General features: G+C 54.6%; 2 protein-coding genes across 7 annotated transcripts; both read left to right on the forward strand.

Annotated features, from left to right (window-relative positions):
- The first annotated feature begins 397 nt into the window (after positions 1 to 397).
- Positions 398 to 6742, forward strand: PCOLCE (procollagen C-endopeptidase enhancer). 2 transcript variants are annotated; one of them, XM_033192199.1, is made up of 10 exons: positions 398 to 765; positions 1644 to 1752; positions 2182 to 2440; positions 2652 to 2726; positions 3316 to 3440; positions 3898 to 4034; positions 4967 to 5181; positions 6009 to 6086; positions 6199 to 6369; positions 6503 to 6742. In XM_033192199.1, exons 1-10 carry the CDS (start codon positions 464 to 466, stop codon positions 6667 to 6669), a joined length of 1638 nt encoding a protein of 545 aa, XP_033048090.1. In that variant the 5' UTR covers positions 398 to 463; the 3' UTR covers positions 6670 to 6742. The 2 variants fall into 2 exon arrangements, with proteins under 2 accessions (XP_033048090.1, XP_033048091.1); XM_033192200.1 differs by lacking the exon at positions 2652 to 2726.
- A 3557-nt stretch (positions 6743 to 10299) lies between these two features.
- On the forward strand, positions 10300 to 13538 carry MOSPD3 (motile sperm domain containing 3). Of its 5 annotated transcripts, none has more exons than XM_033192201.1 (6): positions 10300 to 10569; positions 10860 to 11127; positions 11306 to 11411; positions 11627 to 11856; positions 13020 to 13184; positions 13305 to 13538. In XM_033192201.1, exons 2-6 carry the CDS (start codon positions 10923 to 10925, stop codon positions 13334 to 13336), a joined length of 738 nt encoding a protein of 245 aa, XP_033048092.1. In that variant the 5' UTR covers positions 10300 to 10569; positions 10860 to 10922; the 3' UTR covers positions 13337 to 13538. The 5 variants fall into 5 exon arrangements, with proteins under 5 accessions (XP_033048092.1, XP_033048095.1, XP_033048093.1 ...); XM_033192204.1 differs by having other exon boundaries at positions 10300 to 10490; XM_033192202.1 differs by having other exon boundaries at positions 10544 to 10631.
- Positions 13539 to 17826: the final 4288 nt, after the last annotated feature.

Here is a 17826-nt window from a genome sequence, read left to right on the forward strand (position 1 = left end):
GATCACCTGAGGCTAGGAGTTCGAGACCAGCCTGGACAGCATGCTGAAACCCTGTCTCTACTAAAAATACAAAAATTAGCCAGGCGTGGAGGTATGCACCTGTAGTCCCAGCTACTTGGGAGGCTGAGGCACAAAAATTGCTTGAACTCGGGAGGCGAAGGTTGCAGTGAGCCGAGATCGCGCCACTGCACTCCAGCCTGGGTCACAGAATGAGACTGTCTCAAAAAAAAAAAAAAAAAAGAACTGGAAAATGAGCTGGCAGGGGTGGTCAGGCAGGGAGTAAGCAATGAGGGCTCCTAAGCTGAGGAAGCAGGGGCTAGGGGAGGATGGGGGCTAATGAGTCCTCAGAAGGTCCCGGAGATACTCCCTCAGTGGACAGAGTGGGGTTCCCAATGACGTTACTTGAGGCCTGGGAGACGGCCTCTGCCCCTCACTGCTCCTCCCCCTTCTTAGGTCAACATTTATGTGTCCTAGACCTAGAGAGGTCCCAGGACACACCACTGTCCCGCCTTCCCCACCGCCCGCCCCACTGGCCAGTCCCCACGCCCACACACCCGAGGCTGCCCCATCTGGCACTGATTATCCTGCTGCTGCCGCCACCGCTGCTGCTGCTCTGCAAAATTCAGCTGCTGCCTCTGTCTTGAGGACCTCTGCCTCTTTCCCCGGGGCCATGCTGCCTGCAGCCACAGCCTCCCTCCTGGGGCCCCTCCTCACTGCCTGGGCCCTGCTGCCTTTTGCCCAGGGCCAGACCCCCAACTACACCAGGTAGGTCTCTTGGCATCTTCCAGACAGCTCCAGTGAACTTCAGACCCCTGATTCCTGAGGCGTTATGCCTGGGGATATTTTGGGTTCCCTTGCTGACACACCACTCCCCAGATTTCCCACCGCCTCACCCTTCTCTGGCCCCCAAATCCTCCCCATCTGCTGTAAGACTTTGATCTCCTGCAGGCCACCACTGCTCCCATTCCCCCACCTTCGTCCTCTGGTCTCTTAAGTCTCCCCACCCACCCATATCCTTGGCCCCCCCATAGAACCCAAGAGAGAGCCAAGCTCCTGAACTTGCCTGGTAGCTGGATTCCAGGAAGGAATTCGAGAGGGATTTAGAGGGAGGAGGGGCCAGCGAGTGGAGACTTGAGAGTCAGATTCTAAAGCAGTTTGGAACAGGGGCAGGGCTAAGGTGAGGAGCTCGGGGAGCCTGGCCTCCAGGTTCAATCAGAGGGCCATCGCCACTGCAGCTCCCTCCATCTCTCCACCCCCTCCCCCCCACCGCCTCGTGGCTGTGTCCACATCTGGAAGTAGTTAGGCGGCTCCTGTCCCTGGACTGCCAGGCAGAGTGAGGGGGGAGTCAGGAAGGGGGGCCGAGGAGGATTCCGGGAATTCCTGTTGGGGTGGGGGTGGGGACTCTGGGGGTTGGAGGGATGGTCGAGTTGCCAGGCCCACTTTTCCCTTATCTTTGTGGGAGTCTGGGACACCCCAGCCCTGTCCTGGCTGGTGGAAGCTGCCCCAGGTCTCTCAAGGCCTTTCCATTTCATCCCCCAGCTTCCCTTCTTGGAGTTTCATCCTCATCACCTCATCCCCATCTTGCCAGTGCTCCCCCGTCCCACCCGTCCCTGCTCTTTCCTGACCCCTTTTCTGTTCTCCAGACCCGTGTTCCTGTGCGGAGGGGATGTGAAGGGGGAATCAGGTTACGTGGCAAGTGAGGGGTTCCCCAACCTCTACCCCCCTAATAAGGAGTGCATCTGGACCATAACGGTGAGAAGCCCCTCTGGGCACTATCCCTTGTCAAAGTCTCAGAGGCAAAGGCCTGACTGCAAAGGGACCGCCCCCAGGCCCCCACCCCCAGTCCTCCGCACCACCTTCTCAACCTGGGGCAGCTCCAAGTGTCTTCCCTCTGTCACTAAATGCATCATTCCCACCGTAACAAGCACCCTCTTAACCCTTCCCGCAAATCCTCATTCTCCAGTCCCCGGCCCTCCCTCCTCTTCCAAAGCCTCAGCTCTTGTCCCCTGCACAGGCCACCAGCAGAGCTGCAGAGACCAGCCCCTCTGCCCTACACCCGCATGGGGGCCTCTTCCCGTTCGGTCCGTTTCTGCAAGAAACGCTTGGGGCAGTGGAGTTGCCCTCTGGCTGGGTTGTGTGGGGCCTGACTCTGTCGGTCCCCGCCTCTGTCCCCGCTATCAGGTCCCCGAGGGTCAGACTGTGTCCCTCTCATTCCGAGTCTTCGACCTGGAGCTGCACCCCGCCTGCCGCTACGATGCTCTGGAGGTCTTCGCTGGGTCTGGGACTTCTGGCCAGCGGCTCGGCCGCTTTTGCGGCACCTTCCGGCCTGCGCCCCTAGCCGCCCCCGGCAACCAGGTGACCCTGAGGATGACGGCGGATGAGGGCACAGGAGGACGAGGCTTCCTGCTCTGGTACAGCGGGCGGGCCACCTCGGGCACTGGTGAGAACTCCCTCACCTCCGCTTTCCCCCCCTCCAGGCCCCGCCCCGGGCGCAGTCCGGCCCCCAGCCCTAACCTCTGCCCCGCCCACCCCGCGCCCCAGCGCCTAGGGCGCCTTACCTCCCTGACCAATTTTCCTCACTAACCGCCCCTTCAGTCCCTCCTCCCCGTCTTCTCTCCCCTCCTCCCGCACCCACCCATCCCCTCTTCCAGGGCCCCCCCCAGGCGCGAGGCGGAAATGGGTCACCGACCCGCGGGTGGAATGGGCGGCCTGGGGTTACTGGGACGGTGAGTAACTGCCCGCCCCCGTCCGCAATCGGGCTCCCTCCGACGGGCGCGAGGGGGCACCCTAGGGCTGGGGGGACTAGGTTCCTCCGACCCGGGGGGGCCCCCTACACTCAGCCCTGGGCTCCCGATTGCGGTCCCATCACCCCCTCCTGGCGGCAGAAGTCTCCCTTGCAATGTTTCAGGCGGGGACCTCCCTAAAGGGGGCCTCAGGGGCTGTGCCCCAAGTCGAGGACACCCTCTCCAGCCTGAAAGGGGACTCTGCTGCAGGGCCGGGGAGATGGGATCTCCTAGGGGAAGAGGCGCGGTGCGGCCGCGGGTCGGGGAGGGGCCAGAAGGGGGCGTCCAGCCAGTTCCTCCTCCCGCTTCCACCGCCCGCCAGTGCGCCCTGCGGCCCCAGACTTCCCCGAGCTGCGCTCCTCCCGGCCGCTCTCTGCTAATCTGCCCCCGTCTTACCTCCCCTTCTTCTCGTCCCCTCATCCTGAGCCCCAGACATCCGAGCTGCCTGCCGGGGCTCCCAGCCTAGAGCTCTCCTCGAGCTGACCGAGGGTCTCCACCGCCCCCCACCCCCGCTCCTCTCTCCCCTCCCCAGAGCACCAATTTTGCGGGGGGCGGCTGGAGAAGGCCCAGGGAACCCTGACCACGCCCAACTGGCCCGAGTCTGATTACCCCCCGGGCATCAGCTGTACCTGGCACATCATCGCACCTCCGGATCAGGTACCGACCCTCCTCCCCGGGCTGCTCTAGGGGACCCAGGCGGCGCCCTCCAGCTTGCAGCCAGCAAATATTTATTGAACATCTGCTGTGTCCCGAGCACTGCGCTTGCGCTGGTGGGCCCCCAAAACAGCCCCAACCCCTGCATGCACGCAAACGAAAATGTAAAAATTGCAACTGAGACAAGTCTCAGGAGAGTGAGGTACCAGGGTCCTGGTATAACAAGCGGGTCTGTCACTTGTGAGTGCGCCAGGACTTGACCTTGCCAACGACGACGACCGACGCCCCTGCAGGGTCCCATGGGTGTGTGTGGTCCTGCGTGCTGTGGTGTGAACGCCTTCAGGAGGGGGCCCAGGGGACGCGGGAGGTGGGAGTAGGGGCTGCAGAAGGCATCCAGTAGATGAGGTGCAGGCGCCGAGGGGTGTCCCACCGCGCAGCCCCCGCCTCCACCCGCCACCAGGTCATCGCGCTGACTTTCGAGAAATTTGACCTGGAGCCAGACACCTACTGCCGCTACGACTCGGTCAGCGTGTTCAACGGAGCCGTGAGCGACGACTCCCGGAGGCTGGGGAAGTTCTGTGGCGACGCAGTCCCGGGGTGAGGGGCGGGACCTGGGCCAGTCCGGGTGAGAGAGTGGGGGGACCGCGCGCAAGCGGCTGTTTGGAGGGGCGGGGTTCAACTAAAGGGACGGGATCTGAACCCCAGGGCTCCAAACCAGCGAGGGGAGCAGGTTCCAGGCCAGGCAAAAAGAAGATTTGGCCCTGGGTCTGGAGTCTGGGGATAGAGAGGCGAGTGGGGCTCTGCGAAGTCGGGACGAAGTTAAAAGGCCACCGGACCAGGCGTAGTGGCTCATGACTGTAATCATAGCACTTTGAGAGGCCGAAGCTGGAGGATCACCTGAGCTTAGGAGTTCGAGACCAGCCTGGGCAACATGGCGCAACCCTGTCTGTACTAAAAATACAAAATAATTAGTTGGGCATGGTGGTGTGCCTGTAGTCCCAGCAACTTGGGGGGCTGAGGCAGGAGGATTACTTGAACCCAGAAAGTCAAGGCTGCAGTGAGCCGAGATGGAGCCACTGCACTCAAGCCTGGGAGACAAAGTGAGACCCTGTCTCAAACAAACAAACAAAAAAGGCCACGGGGGGGGGGGGGGGGGGGGGGGCGGGCGCGGTGGCTCACTCCTGTAATCCCTGCACTTTGGGAGGCTGAGGCGGGCGGACCACGAGGTCAGGAGATCGAGACCATCCTGGCCAACATGGTGAAACCCGTCTCTACTAAAAATACAAAAAAATTAGCCGGGCATGGTGGCAGGCACCTGTAGTCCCAGCTACTCGGGAGGCTTGAGACAGGAGAATGGCATGAACCCGGGAGGCGGAGCTTGCAGTGAGCTGAGATGGCGCCACTGCACTCCAGCCTAAGTGGCAGAGTGAGGCTCCATCTCAAAAAAAATAAAAAAAAGTCACGGGGCTGAGACGAGTGTGGTGCACACCCGCCCTGACACTTCTCCCAATGCTCGGTGACACCCGCAGCTCCATCTCCTCTGAAGGGAATGAACTCCTCGTCCAGTTCGTCTCAGATCTCAGCGTCACCGCTGACGGCTTCTCAGCCTCCTACAAGACCCTGCGGCGGGGCACTGCCAAAGAAGGGCAAGGGTCCAGCCCCAAACCAGGAACTGAGCCCAAAGTCAAGCCGCCCCCCAAGTCCCAACCTCCGGAGAAAACAGAGGAAACTCCCTCAGCCCCCAGTGAGTCTGGGATGGGGGAGGAAGGGGAAACAGACTGAAGGGAGCCATTTCAAAAAGTTCTGACCTGCACTGTGGCTCACACCTGTAATCCCAGCATTTTGGGAGGCCCAGGCAGGAGGATCACTTAAGCCTAGGAGTTCAACATAGCAAGACCCTGTCTTTTCAAAAATAAAAAAATTAGGCTGGGCTGGTGGCTCATGCCTGTAATCCCAGCGCTTTGGGAGGCCAAGGCGGGCAGATCACCTGAGGTCAGGAGTTCAAGACCACCCCGGCTAACATGGCGAAACCCCATCTCTACTAAAAATACAAAAATTAGCCAGGTGTGGTGGTGCACACCTGTAATCCCAGCTACTCGGGAGGCTGAGACAGGAGAATCGCTTGACCTGGGAGGTGGAGATTGTAATGAGCCGAGATTGTGCCACTGCACTCCAGCTTGGGTTACAGAGTGAGATTGTCTCAAAAAAAAAAAAAAAAAAAAAAAAAATTAGCCAGGCATGTGGTCATAGCTACTTGGGAGGCTGAAGTGGGAGGATCGCTTGAGCTGGGAAGGTCGAGGCTTCAGTGAGCCTGACTGTGCTGCTGCACTCCAGCCTGGGCAACAGAGCAAAACTCCATCTTAAACAAACAAAAAAGTTCTTCCTTGGCTACATTCACTCATTGATTCATCTGATAGTCACTGGTCCCTCCTTCCTGCCAATGACCCTTACTGGGTGCTGGGACCGGAAGCCGGACAGAGCTCTGAACAGTTCAAGTCAATGAGGCTGTTATGGGGACAATGCTCCCTCCTACCTGCTGAGCAGGTCACCCTCCACCCTCCTCCCTCCTAGATGCACCTGCTGTCACCTGCCCAAAGCAGTGCCGCCGGACAGGCACCTTGCAGAGCAACTTCTGTGCCAGCAGCCTGGGTAAGAACACCCCAACCCCATTCCAGCTCCTCGAACCACCTCCCGCTTCTGGTTCCAGTCCTGCTGTCTGGAACCTCCCATCTCCTCATCTCTCACTCCCATTCTCCCACAGTGGTGACTGCAACGGTGAAGTCCATGGTTCGGGAGCCAGGGGAGGGCCTCGCTGTCACTGTCAGTCTTATTGGTGCTTATAAAACTGGAGGACTGGACCTGCCTTCTCCACCCACTGGCACCTCCCTGAAGTTTTACGTGCCTTGCAAGCAGTGCCCCCCCTTGAAGAAAGGTAACAGAGATGTGGAGAAATGGTGATGGGGTGAGCTAAGCCACACTGAAATGATCAAGGTGTGGAATCTTGAGACCTGCTGACAGGTCTCAAGAATAAGAGATCTCAACCCCTCCCTCCCTCCTTCTTCCAGGAGTCAGTTATCTGCTGATGGGCCAGGTGGAAGAGAACAGAGGCCCCATCCTTCCTCCAGAGAGCTTTGTGGTTCTCCATCGGCCCAACCAGGACCAGATCCTCACCAACCTAAGCAAGAGGAAGTGCCCCTCCCAACCTGTGCGGGCTGCTGAGTCCCAGGACTGAGACCCAGGCCAGCCCCGGCCCCTAGCCCTCAGGCCTTCTTTCTTATCCAAATAAATGTTTCTTAACTGAGGAAGGGGTCAGATCTCCATGCTTATGGTATTGGAGTCCAGCTTGAGGATTTCTTTTCATTCATTCATTCATTCAACACATATTTACTATACAGAATAATCTTTTAAGAATGTGACCAGGTGTGGTGGCTCACACCTGTAGTCCCAGCACTATGGGAGGCTGAGTCAGGAGGATTGCTGAAGCCAACAGTTTAAGACCAGCCTGGGCAATATGGCAAAACCCCTCTCCACAAAAAAAATACAAAAATTAGCCAGGCATGGTGGTGGACACCTGTAGTCCCAGCTACTCAAGTTGAAGTGGAAGGACCACTTGATCCGGGGAGGTAAGACTGCAGTGAGCTGTGACTATGCCACTGTACTCCACCTGGAGGAACACAGTGAGACCCTGTCTCAAAAAAAAAAAAAAAAAGAACGTAAGTCACAGGCCAGGTGCAGTGGCTGATGCCTGTAATCCAAGCACTTTGAGAGGCTGAGGTGGGAGGATCACTTGAGGTCAGAAGTTTCAGATCAGCCTGGGCAACATGGCCAGATTCTGTCTTTACAAAAAATAATTAGCTGGGTGTGATGGTACTCATCTGTGGTCCCAGCTACTCAGGAGGCTGATGTGGGAGGCGTGCTTGAGCCCAGGACTCTGAGGCTGCAGTGAGCTATGATCCACTGTACTCCAGGCAACAGAGTAAGACTCTGTCTCTAAAAAGGTAAAAAGAAAATATGTCACGTTTTGGCTGGGCGCGGTGACTCACGCCTGTAGTCCCAGTACTTTGAGAGGCCAAGGCAGGCAGATCACTTGAGGTCAGGAGTTTGAGACCAGCCTGGCCAACATGGTGAAAGCCCGTCTCTACTAAAAATACAAAAAAATTAGCTGGGCATGGTTGCCGCACCTGTTACTCGGGAGACTGAGGCAAAAGAGTTGCTTGAAATCAAGAGGTGGAGACTGCAGTGAGCTGAGATCATGCCATTGCACTCCAACCTGCGCAACAGAGTGACACTCCATCTCAAAAAATAATATAACATAAAAAAGAAAAGAACATACGTCACTTTTTTTTTTTTTTTGAGACAGAGTTTTGCTCTTGTTGCCCAGGCTGGAATGTAATGGTGCAATCTCAGTTCACTGCAAACTCTGCCTCCTGGGTTCAAGTGATTCGCCTGCCTCAGCCTCCCGAGTAGCTGGAATTACAGGGGTCCACCACCATGCCTGGCTAATTTTGTATTTTTAGTAGAGATGGGGCTTCTCCACGTTGGTAAGGCTGGTCTCAAACTCCCAACCTCAGGTGATTCACCCAACCTTGGCCTCCCAAAGTGCTGGAATTGCAGGCATGAACCACCATGCCCGGCTGATGTGTCACACCTTGTCCCTCCTTTACTCAAAACTTTCCCGTAGCTTCCCAAGTCTTACCAAGGGTTCAAGGCCCTATATCATCTGCATTCTCTCTCCTGCCTCACAGCTTCATGTCTACTGTCTCCTGTGTATCATCTGTTCCAGTCACATTGGCAACTTCACAGTTTGTTGCCCTTTTTTTTTTGAGATGGAGTCTCGCTCTGTTGCCCAGGCTGGAGTGCAGTGGCGCTATCTTGGCTCACTGCAACCTCCACCTCCCGAATTCAAGCGATTCTCCTGCCTCAGCCTCTTGAGTAGCTGCGACTACAGGCACGTGCCACCACGCCCAGCTAATTTTGTATTTTTAGTAGAGATGGGGTTTTACTATGTTGGTCAGGCTGATCTTGAATTCCTGACCTCGTGATCTGCCTGCCTTGGCCTCCCAAAGTGCTGGAATTACAGGCATGAGCCACCACGCCAGGCCTTGTTGCCCATTTCTAGTACACTTCTGTTTTAGGCCTTTGCTGTTTCCTCTATCCAGAATTCTCTGCCATAGATATATCTCATGGCTCACTTCCTAAATCCAGTCAGATCTCTGCTCAAAGTTCATCCTAGTCACTCATTCATTTGTTCATTCCAAATAGCAGGCACTGTCATAAGTGCTAAAGATCCAACAGAAAACTAAACAAAGTCCCTGCTCTTGTGGAAAGGGAAGAACATTCTACTGGAGGAGAAACAATAAAATAGGAGGTCATGTATCACTGTAAGTGCTCTTAAAAAAAAACAAAAAACAAATGAAATTAGGCACGTGTGGAGGTGCGCGCCTGTAGTCCCAGCTACTCAGAAGGCTGAGGCGGGAGGATTGGTTGAGCCCAACCAAGCAGGTGGAGACTGCAGGGAGCTATGATTGCACCACTGCCCTCCAGCCTGGGGTGACAGAGCAAGACTGTCTCAAAAAAAAAAAAAAAAAAGAAAAGAAAAGAAAATGTAAAAGAGAACACGGGAATTCTACATAACATGTTCAGAGGAGACTTTCCGGTAAGACCAATTTTGTCTTTGCTCCACTGCTAACTGGTTGCCCCGAGAGACCCAGATTCTTCACCTTATCCAGGCTGTAAAAGGAGTTGAAGATTCGATGCAATTAAAGTGGAAGGTTTAGCAAATCCTTTTTTAAAATATATAATTACTCGAACAACATGGGTTTGAAATTAGCAAATCTTAATTCCCCATGCAAATGTGAGTGATTTCCCACGTCCCTTACAGGAAGGTGAGAAACAGGAGGTGAGACTCAGGCTGGAGTCCCAGATGGGAGGAGCCTCCAACCAGTCCCATAGAAAACAGACTTTGGGCCTGGGGGAGAGACAGTGGCTCTCATGCACTTTGGGAGGCTTAAGTGGGAGGATCGCTTGGGCCCAGGAGTTCCAGACCTGCCTGCACAACATAGCGAGATCGTCTCTACAAAAAATTACAAAACTTAGCCGGGTGTGGTGGTGCGCACCTGTAATCCCACCTACTCGGAGGCTGGGGCAGGAGAATCCCTTGAACCCAGGAGTTGGAGGCTGCAGTGAGCAATGATCGCACCACTGCACTCAAGCCTGGGCGACAGAGTGAAACTCTTGTCTCTATAAAAGCAAAAAAGAGGCCAGGCACGGTGGCTCACGCCTGTAATCGCAGCACTTTGGGAGACTGAGGCGAGTGGATCGCCTGAGGTCAGGAGTTCGAGACCAGCCTGACCAACATGGTGAAACCCCGTCTCTACTAAAAATACAAAGAATTACCCGGGCGTGGTGGCGCACGCCTATAATCCTAGCTACTCTGGAGGCTGAGACAGGAGAATCGCTTGAACCCTGGAGGCGATGGTTGCAGTGAGCCGAGATTGCACTCTAGCCTGGGCGACAGCGCGAGACTTCGTCTCAAAAAAAAAAAAAGCAAAAAAGAAAACAGGCTTGGTTCCTGCAGAGGCTTCTAAGGGAGCCTGGAATTGAAGAGGAAAAAGGCTTCCCGGTGGGAGATTGACTTGGACCGTCTCAAGAATAGGGAGGAAGAAACAAAGCCCAACTCGAAACCCCGTCCCCGGTTCTCTGAGTTACTTCACGGCCAGTAAAACTGTTACGTCACCGGAATCTAGCCAATCGCAGACGACAGAAGAAGGGCGTTCTGTTTGGTCTTTCAGCACACCAATCGGGGTACAGTTACGGCAGAAACAAAGACGCCCTGGCCAATGACAGAGGCCGTACGGCGGAAGTATACAAAAGGACTCTTGGGAATATGGCATCATTAGTCTGACCACAAGCTGTCAGGTGCTTTGACCACAAGGCGGGCATCCTAGCGCGAGCGGCCGTTTTGAGGCAGAAGCCCGACGGGGCCCATGTCCGAGCTTAGGGAGGGGCCGGAGACGCAAACACAGGTCTCCCAGGAAGCAGGAAGCGTCACAGGTAGCTCCGCGGGCGGCCGCTGCAGCGGGCGGAGTCTGGCCAGAGAGAGGAGGCGGGCGTCCGGGAACGCCCGGAAGGGGTGAGGCCAGCGGCGGGGCGGGGCTTATGGAGATCGCGAGCTGGGCCTGAGGAGAAGACCGGGTTGGGAGCTGCGAGGGGCCGGGTTTAGCGGGGTGGGCGTGGCCGTCGAGGTGGGGCTTGGCGGGTCCGAAGGAACCTGGGGCAGAGCTGGAAGAGGGAAGGTCTTGGGGGCCCTGGGCCTGGGTCTGCGGGAGTCCCATCTAGAGGGATTCCGAGGCGGTGGCGGCGTCAGTCCAGGCCCTGCCCCGGGAGCTCATCTTGTCCCCTTTCGCCCCTCACGCCCCCCAGCTCTCGACTCTAGGCCCTGTCCCCTGAGCTCTGCCCTCGGATGTCCGACCGCCCAGAGCCTGCATGCGCCGTGGGGCGCCCCAGGACCAGGAGCTGGTGGGTCCAGGGCCCCCTGGGCGGGGGTCCCGGGGCGCCCCTCCTCCCTTGGGACCCGTTGTCCCGGTTCTGGTCTTTCCCCCGGATCTAGTATTCAGGGCGGACCAGCGGAGCGGACCCCGACAGCTGCTGACCCTCTATAACCCCACAGGAACTGCGCTTCGATTCCGAGGTAAAGGGATCGGCGCCTCGTGCAAGGGATCTGGGGGCTGGTGGCCGGACATTGGGGGGCTGTGTTGACTGGAGGAGTCGGATGGGTGGGGTTGGACGTCCAGCTTTGGTGGACTGGGAAAGTCATGTCCAGCCTCCGGGGCAGAAGGCAGAGGGGACTCAAATGACCCACATGGCAGGGCTTGTCTGTGTGTGTCTCTGTCCCCCAGTCCTGTGCACAGCACCTGCCAAATACACGGTGTTTGACGCAGAGGGATATGTGAAGCCTCAGTCTTGCATTGACATGTGAGTGAGCTGGGAGGGTGGGGAGGCTTATGGAAGCCAGAGGTCGCTGCCACCTGTTGTCTGAGGTCTGAGACCTTGCCCTCTTTAACCTGTTTGCCCTACCCTCTGTCTGTGCCCCTAAAGGAGAGACTTCTGGGGGGGAGGCTCAGATTTCCTAGGATTACTGCCTCTCACTCATTTCACCCCAATGGGCTTCTCTCCTACCTTGGGACCAGTGTGATTCGCCATGTGGCACCCATTCCCAGCCACTATGATGTCCAGGACCGCTTCCGCATTGAGCTGTCTGAGGAAGGAGCTGAGGGCCGAGTGGTGGGACGCAAGGACATTACCTCTGTTCTGAGAGCCCCAGCCTACCCCCTTGAGCTTCAGGGACAGCCGGATCCAGCGCCTCACCCAGGGCCTCCTGCGGGGACACCACCACCCACGGCCAGACACTTCCAGGAACGTGAGTTGGGAGACGGGGATCTTGAGTTCTGTAGGGAGGCAGGAACTAGCACCTCCCTAGAGATGAGATAAACTGGATTTGAAGAATAAGTTTCCTGGTTCAGTCTTTTGTCTTTTGGTGGAAACATTCCTCTGAGTTGAGATTTTATATCAGGTGAGGGGGAAAAAGATTTACAGCTTCCCCAGTTTCTGACTTCTACTTAGAGGAAAAAGTTCTTCCTTGACTGTAACCACAGTACTTCCTATCGTGTGGTAGCTCAGTTCAGTTCAATAAGAAACCTGTATTGAGCAATTAACCTTGTACCAACTTGTGTACTGGGTTTGAGATCAAGAGAGGTCCCTGCCTGTCAGGTCCACAGAAGAGAGAAAATGAATGCTAAGGGACTAGAGGAGAGAGTTTCTCGTAGTGGTGGGGACAGAGGCTCTAGGAAGAAGTGGACACTTGCAGTGTCCCCTTGGAGGGCAGTAAAAAGTAGATACAGGGCATGGTGGCTCACGCCTATAATCCCACTGCTTTCGGAGGCTGAGATGGGCTGATGACCTGAGGCCAGCAGTTTGAGACCAGCCTGGCCAACATAGTGGAACCCCGTCTCTACTAAAAACACACAAAAAATTAGCTGGGCATGGTGGCTTGCACCTGTAATCCCATCTACTCAGGAGGCTGAGGCAGGAGAATCACTTGAACCTAGGAGGCAGAGGCTGCAGTGAGTCAGGATTGTGTGGCTGCACTCCAGCCTGGGTGCAACAGAGCGAGACTCCGTCTCAAAAAAAAAAAAAATGTAGATACAGGGTGTGGTGGCTCACACCTATTATCCCAGTGCTTTGGGAGGCTGAGGTGGTGGGAAGATTGCTTGAAGCCAGGAGTTCAAGATCAGCTTGGGCAACATAGCAAGACCCTCTACAAGCAACTGAAAAATTAGCCAGGCATGGTAGCATGAACCCATAGTCCCAGCTACTCAGGAGGCTGAGGCAGGAGGATCACTTGAAGCCAAGAGTTCCAGACCAGCCTGGGCAATGTAATGAGACTCCATCTCTACAAAGAATAAAAGATAATTAAAAAAAAAAAAAAAAAGTAGATACATCTTCCTTGTTCAGGCTTCTCCCTGGAAGACCTGGGCTGGGCAGGAGTGGGGACTGCAGCATCTGACGAATCTTGTTTCTCAGACCCCTGCCAGCAACTGGCCACCAGCTCCTTCCTCCTCTTCTTGCTGACGGGGATTGTCTCCGTGGCCTTCCTGCTGCTCCCACTCCAGGACGAACTCAGCAGCCAGCTGCCTCAAGTCCTGCACGTCTCCCTGGGACAAAAGTTGGTGGCCGCCTACGTCTTGGGTGAGGACAGTAGTGGCTGGGGACCCAGGACCCAGGAAAAAGGGAGAAGGGACGGGAGGAGCGCTAACAGAGTCCCAGGGCTGCCCATGAGACCCTGTTCTTTCTTTGTCCCCCCTCCAGGCCTCCTCACCATGGTGTTCCTCCGGACCTGAGCTCCCTGCTCAACCCCCAGCCTACCCCACCTCACCCTCCCTGGGCAGGGTCTTAAGGCAGCCACTGTGATGCTCATACCTTGCCTTGCCTCCTACCCTCTTCTCTTTCCTGCCTACTCCCCCCTCCTCCCCCACAAAAAACACCCAGGGATTTGTACTTGTTTTCCAAGCTGAATAAAATACATTTTAAAAATGTAAATCAGAAATGTAGGGTACTTGCCCCTGTCTTCCCACTTCTTTTTTGGTACTCAGACATCCTCTAGTTCCTCCCACCCCTGTTCCCAGGGGACCTGGGCACTTGGGGCGGTGATGAGGCCCAGCGAGGATTTAGAAGACTTGGGTCACTCCCGGTGCTTGCGTCGAAAAAGTGTGTCCATGAGCAAATCATTTAATTTCTCTGAGCTGCAGATTCTACCTACAAAATGAGGGCGTTGGGCAAGTTGATTCTCAAGATCCTCTTCAGCCCTGGAATAGGATCCTGTCCCTAAGCCAATGTACCTAACCTAAAAAGAAGTGAACGAAAATACCACCTAATCCTGCCTGCCACGGAACTCCTGTCCCACCATCTGGAGGCAACAAAGCCTCTCGCCAGGGTTACCTGGGTGTTTACAACCCCTAGAATCCTTTTCTGCCTTTTGGATCCTATATCTGTTTTCCTTTGTCTGTCCTTTAAGACTTCAACTCCCGGCCGGGCGCGGTGGCTCAAGCCTGTAATCCCAGCACTTTGGGAGGCCGAGACGGGCGGATCACGAGGTCAGGAGATCGAGACCATCCTGGCTAACACGGTGAAACCCCGTCTCTACTAAAAATACAAAAAACTAGCCGGGCGAGGTGGCAGGCGCCTGTAGTCTCAGCTACTCCGGAGGCTGAGGCAGGTGAATGGCATAACCCGGGAGGCGGAGCTTGCAGTGAGCTGAGATCCGGCCACTGCACTCCAGCCCGGGTGACAGAGCAAGACTCCCTCTCAAAAAAAAAAAAAAAAAGACTTCAACTCTCTGGGCCGGGCGCAGTGGCTCAAGCCTGTAATCCCAGCACTTTGCAGGGCCGAGGCGGGTGGATCACTTGAGGCCAGGAGTTCGAGACCAGCCTAGCCAACATGGTGAAATCTTGTCTCTAAAAATACAAAAAATATACCCAACATGGTGAAATCTTGTCTCTAAAAATACAAAAATTAGTCGGACATGGTGGTGGGCGCCTGTAATCCCAGCTACTCAGGAGGCTGAGGTAAGAGAATCGTTTGAATCTGAGAGGTGAAGGCTGCAGTGAGCCGAGATTGTGCCATTGCACTCCAGCTTGGGCAACAGAGCAAGATTCCATCTAAGAAAAAGAAGACTTCAACTCACATGGATGAGAAACACCAAAGTCCCTACCAATATGGGGGAAATAGTATTGCCTGACATAACCTCACCTTAACCAGGCAAAAAAACAAAAATAAAAACAAAAACAAAAAAACAAAAAAACTAGGGTACAGGAAAAGAATAAGATTTACAAAAGGCAGGCTTCCAGCTCACTTGCCTTCCTTCAGGTGCAGGGTGAGGAGGAACAGAGGAAGAGGGAGAGTGGCCAGGGTCAGTGGCTCACATCTGTAATCCCAGTGCTTTGAGAGGCCAAGATGGGAGGATTGCCTGAGCCCAGGGGTTCAAGACCAGCCTGGACAACATAGCAAGACCCTGTTTCTACAAAAAAATAAAAAGAAGGAGGGAGAACGAGTGACTCTGGGCAGATGGTTGACTGGGAACAAAGATCGGCAAGATAATATTATTAAGACTCAGGCTGTCAGAGCACTGGAAGGTGATCAGTTGTTCCAGCTTTAGTTTAGGGGCATTGGGACCTGCTCCCCTACCCTGGGAGTCTTCTCCCTCTCACACCCAGAGCTGGCTGCAGTGGGGTGTGGCCCTGATACTGCATGGAGAATGGGTGTGCCATTTATGTCCAGGAATCTGGGGACAGCTCTTGCCATAGCCCAGGAACCCTCTGTGCTAAATTACATGTGTATGGAAGATATCCATTCACACCAGCCTGGATGCGCCCAGGTCCCCAAAACGCATTTGAGGTGCCACATAGGTTAATGGTTTTGTGAGTACTTGTGAAAAGACCTTGTGGCCGGGCGCGGTGGCTCAAGCCTGTAATCCCAGCACTTTGGGAGGCCGAGACGGGCGGATCACGAGGTCAGGAGATCGAGACCATCCTGGCTAACACGGTGAAACCCCTCTCTACTAAAAAATATAAAAAACTAGCCGGGCGAGGTGGCGGGCGCCTGTAGTCCCAGCTACTCGGGAGACTGAGGCAGGAGAATGGCGTAAACCGGGGAGGCGGAGCTTGCAGTGAGCTGAGATCCGGCCACTGTACTCCAGCCCGGGTGACAGAGCGAGACTCAGTCTCAAAAAAAAAAAAAAAAAAGAAAGAAAAGACCTTGTTACTGGTGTGGTCAAGAAGGCTTTCTGAAGGACTGGGGGCAGGGACTCCCGCCTGTAATCCCAGTGCTTTGAGAGGCCAGAGCAGGAGAAGAGCTGGAGGCCAGAAGTTCAACACTAGCCTGGACAATATAGCAAGACCCCATCTCTAAAAAAATTTTTTTTTTTTTTTGAGACAAAGTCTTGTTCTGTCGCCCAGGCTGGAGTACAGTGGTGCAATCTCGGCTCACTGCAACCTCCACCTCCTGGGTTCAAGCAATTCTCCTGTCTCAGCCTCCCTGGTAGCTAGGAATAGAGATGTGTACCACCACCCCTGACTTATTTTTGTATAATTAGTAGAGAGGGTTTCACCATGTTGGCCAGGCTGATCTCAAATTCCTGACCTCAGGCCCGCCTCGGCCTCCCAAAGTGCTGGGATTACAGGCATGAGCCACTTTGCCTGGCATTTTTTTTTTTTTTAATTAGCCAGGCATGGTGGCTCACACTTGCAGTTGCAGCTACTCAGGAGGCTGAGATGGGAGGATCTCTTGAACCCAGGTGTTTGAGGCTGCAATAAGCTATGATTGCAGCACCGTACTACAGCCTGGACCACATAGGGAGACTCTATCTCTACAAAACAAAAACTTAGCTGGGCATAGTAGCTCACATCTGCAGTCCCAGCTACTCTGGAAGCTGAATTCAAATTAAAAATTTCCCATAAGTAAGGAAACAAACAAACAAAAAGATCCTTAATTCACCCATCTCAAGATCACATCTGCAATGTCCGTTTTTGGGACTTCATTCACAGGTTTCGGGGATTAGGACGTGGACATTTTTGTCCAGATCATTATTCTGCCTACCACAAGGAGCAATGGACAAAGTGAAGAAGAGTTGAGAAAGTGCTTTGGAACACTTGTCTGGACTGTATGTCAGGGAAGCAAATAGCTCAGGAGGTTTCTGATCCTAATTCGGGGTTCTGAGAACCTAAGAAGTCAAGCTTAGGGGGCTAAGGAGGGGACAGTTACATCCTGAAAACCAGAGCCCTGTGGCATCCCAAGCCTTAGACCAAGAGGCGTTTACTTCCCAGTGTCTTGAAGAGCTGTCAGGACCACAGCCTCCTGAAGCTGTGATTAAAGGTACACGGTGCCAGCACTTAGAATTTCCTGCCTCTGGTAGCTTACACTTCAATGTCTCCATCCTCAATGGACAAAGACTGGTCAACGGGGATCCTGGCCAGGTGCAGTGGCTCACACCTGTAATCTCAGCACTTTGGGAGGCCAAGGAGGGCAGATCACAAGGTCAGGAGTTCAAGGCCAGCCTGGCCAACCTGGTAGAAACCCCGTCTCTACTGAAAATACAAAAAAAAAAAAAAATTAGCTGGGCGTGGTGGCAGGCGCCTGTAATCCTAGCTACTAGGGAGGCTGAGGCAGGAGAATCGCTTGAACCTGGGAGTCAGAGGTTTTCGTGAGCCGAGATCATGCCACCGTACTCTACCCTGGATGACAGTGCGAGACTCCGTCTAAAAGAGAAAGGGGGCGGGGAGATCCTGGAGGATGTTCCAGGCAGGGCCAGTCATCTAATGTGTGTAACCATTGTTGGAGTCTTACAGGGCCCCATGCTCAAAAAGGGGCGCTATGCTTGGGGTTTAATGCTCTGAGACTGTTACGTTGAATTTTTTTTCTTTTTCTTTTCTTTTCTTTCTTTTTTTTTTTTTTTTTTTTGAGACAGGGTTCCACTCTCCCACTCTGTCGCCCAGGCTGGAGTGCAGTGGCACGATCTCAGCTCACTGCAACCTCTGCCTCCCAAGCTCAAGCAATTCTCCCACCTCAGCACCCTAGAGTAGCTGGGACTACAGGTGCGTGCCACCACACCCGGCTAATTCTTTTACTTTTTGTAGAAATAAGTTTTTGCCATATTGCCCAGGCAGCTCCGGAACTCCTATGCTCAAGCAATCTGCCTACCTTGGCTTCCCAAAGTACTGAGATTACAGAAATGAGCCACTGTGCCAGCCTTGAAATTCTTAATAATTTTTGTTTCCCTGAGACAGAGTCTTGCTGTGTCACCCAGGCTGGAGTGCAGTGGCATGATCACAGCTCA

This window comes from Trachypithecus francoisi, unplaced genomic scaffold (genome assembly GCF_009764315.1).
Source record: "Trachypithecus francoisi isolate TF-2019V2 unplaced genomic scaffold, Tfra_2.0 Lachesis_group4, whole genome shotgun sequence".
Taxonomy (NCBI): Eukaryota; Metazoa; Chordata; class Mammalia; order Primates; family Cercopithecidae; genus Trachypithecus; species Trachypithecus francoisi.

Excerpts from the sequence above, each read along its gene's own strand:
- PCOLCE (XM_033192199.1), top strand. The coding sequence starts at position 464 with ATGTGTCCTAGACCTAGAGAGGTCCCAGGACACACCACTGTCCCGCCT. Across the intron at positions 1,753-2,181 it reads AGTGCATCTGGACCATAACG|GTCCCCGAGGGTCAGACTGT; the intron begins GTGAGAAGCCCC and ends CCCCGCTATCAG. Across the intron at positions 6,087-6,198 it reads CTTCTGTGCCAGCAGCCTGG|TGGTGACTGCAACGGTGAAG; the intron begins GTAAGAACACCC and ends ATTCTCCCACAG.
- MOSPD3 (XM_033192201.1), top strand. The coding sequence starts at position 10,923 with ATGCGCCGTGGGGCGCCCCAGGACCAGGAGCTGGTGGGTCCAGGGCCC. Across the intron at positions 11,128-11,305 it reads AACTGCGCTTCGATTCCGAG|GGCTTGTCTGTGTGTGTCTC; the intron begins GTAAAGGGATCG and ends CCCACATGGCAG. Across the intron at positions 11,412-11,626 it reads CCTCAGTCTTGCATTGACAT|TGTGATTCGCCATGTGGCAC; the intron begins GTGAGTGAGCTG and ends CCTTGGGACCAG.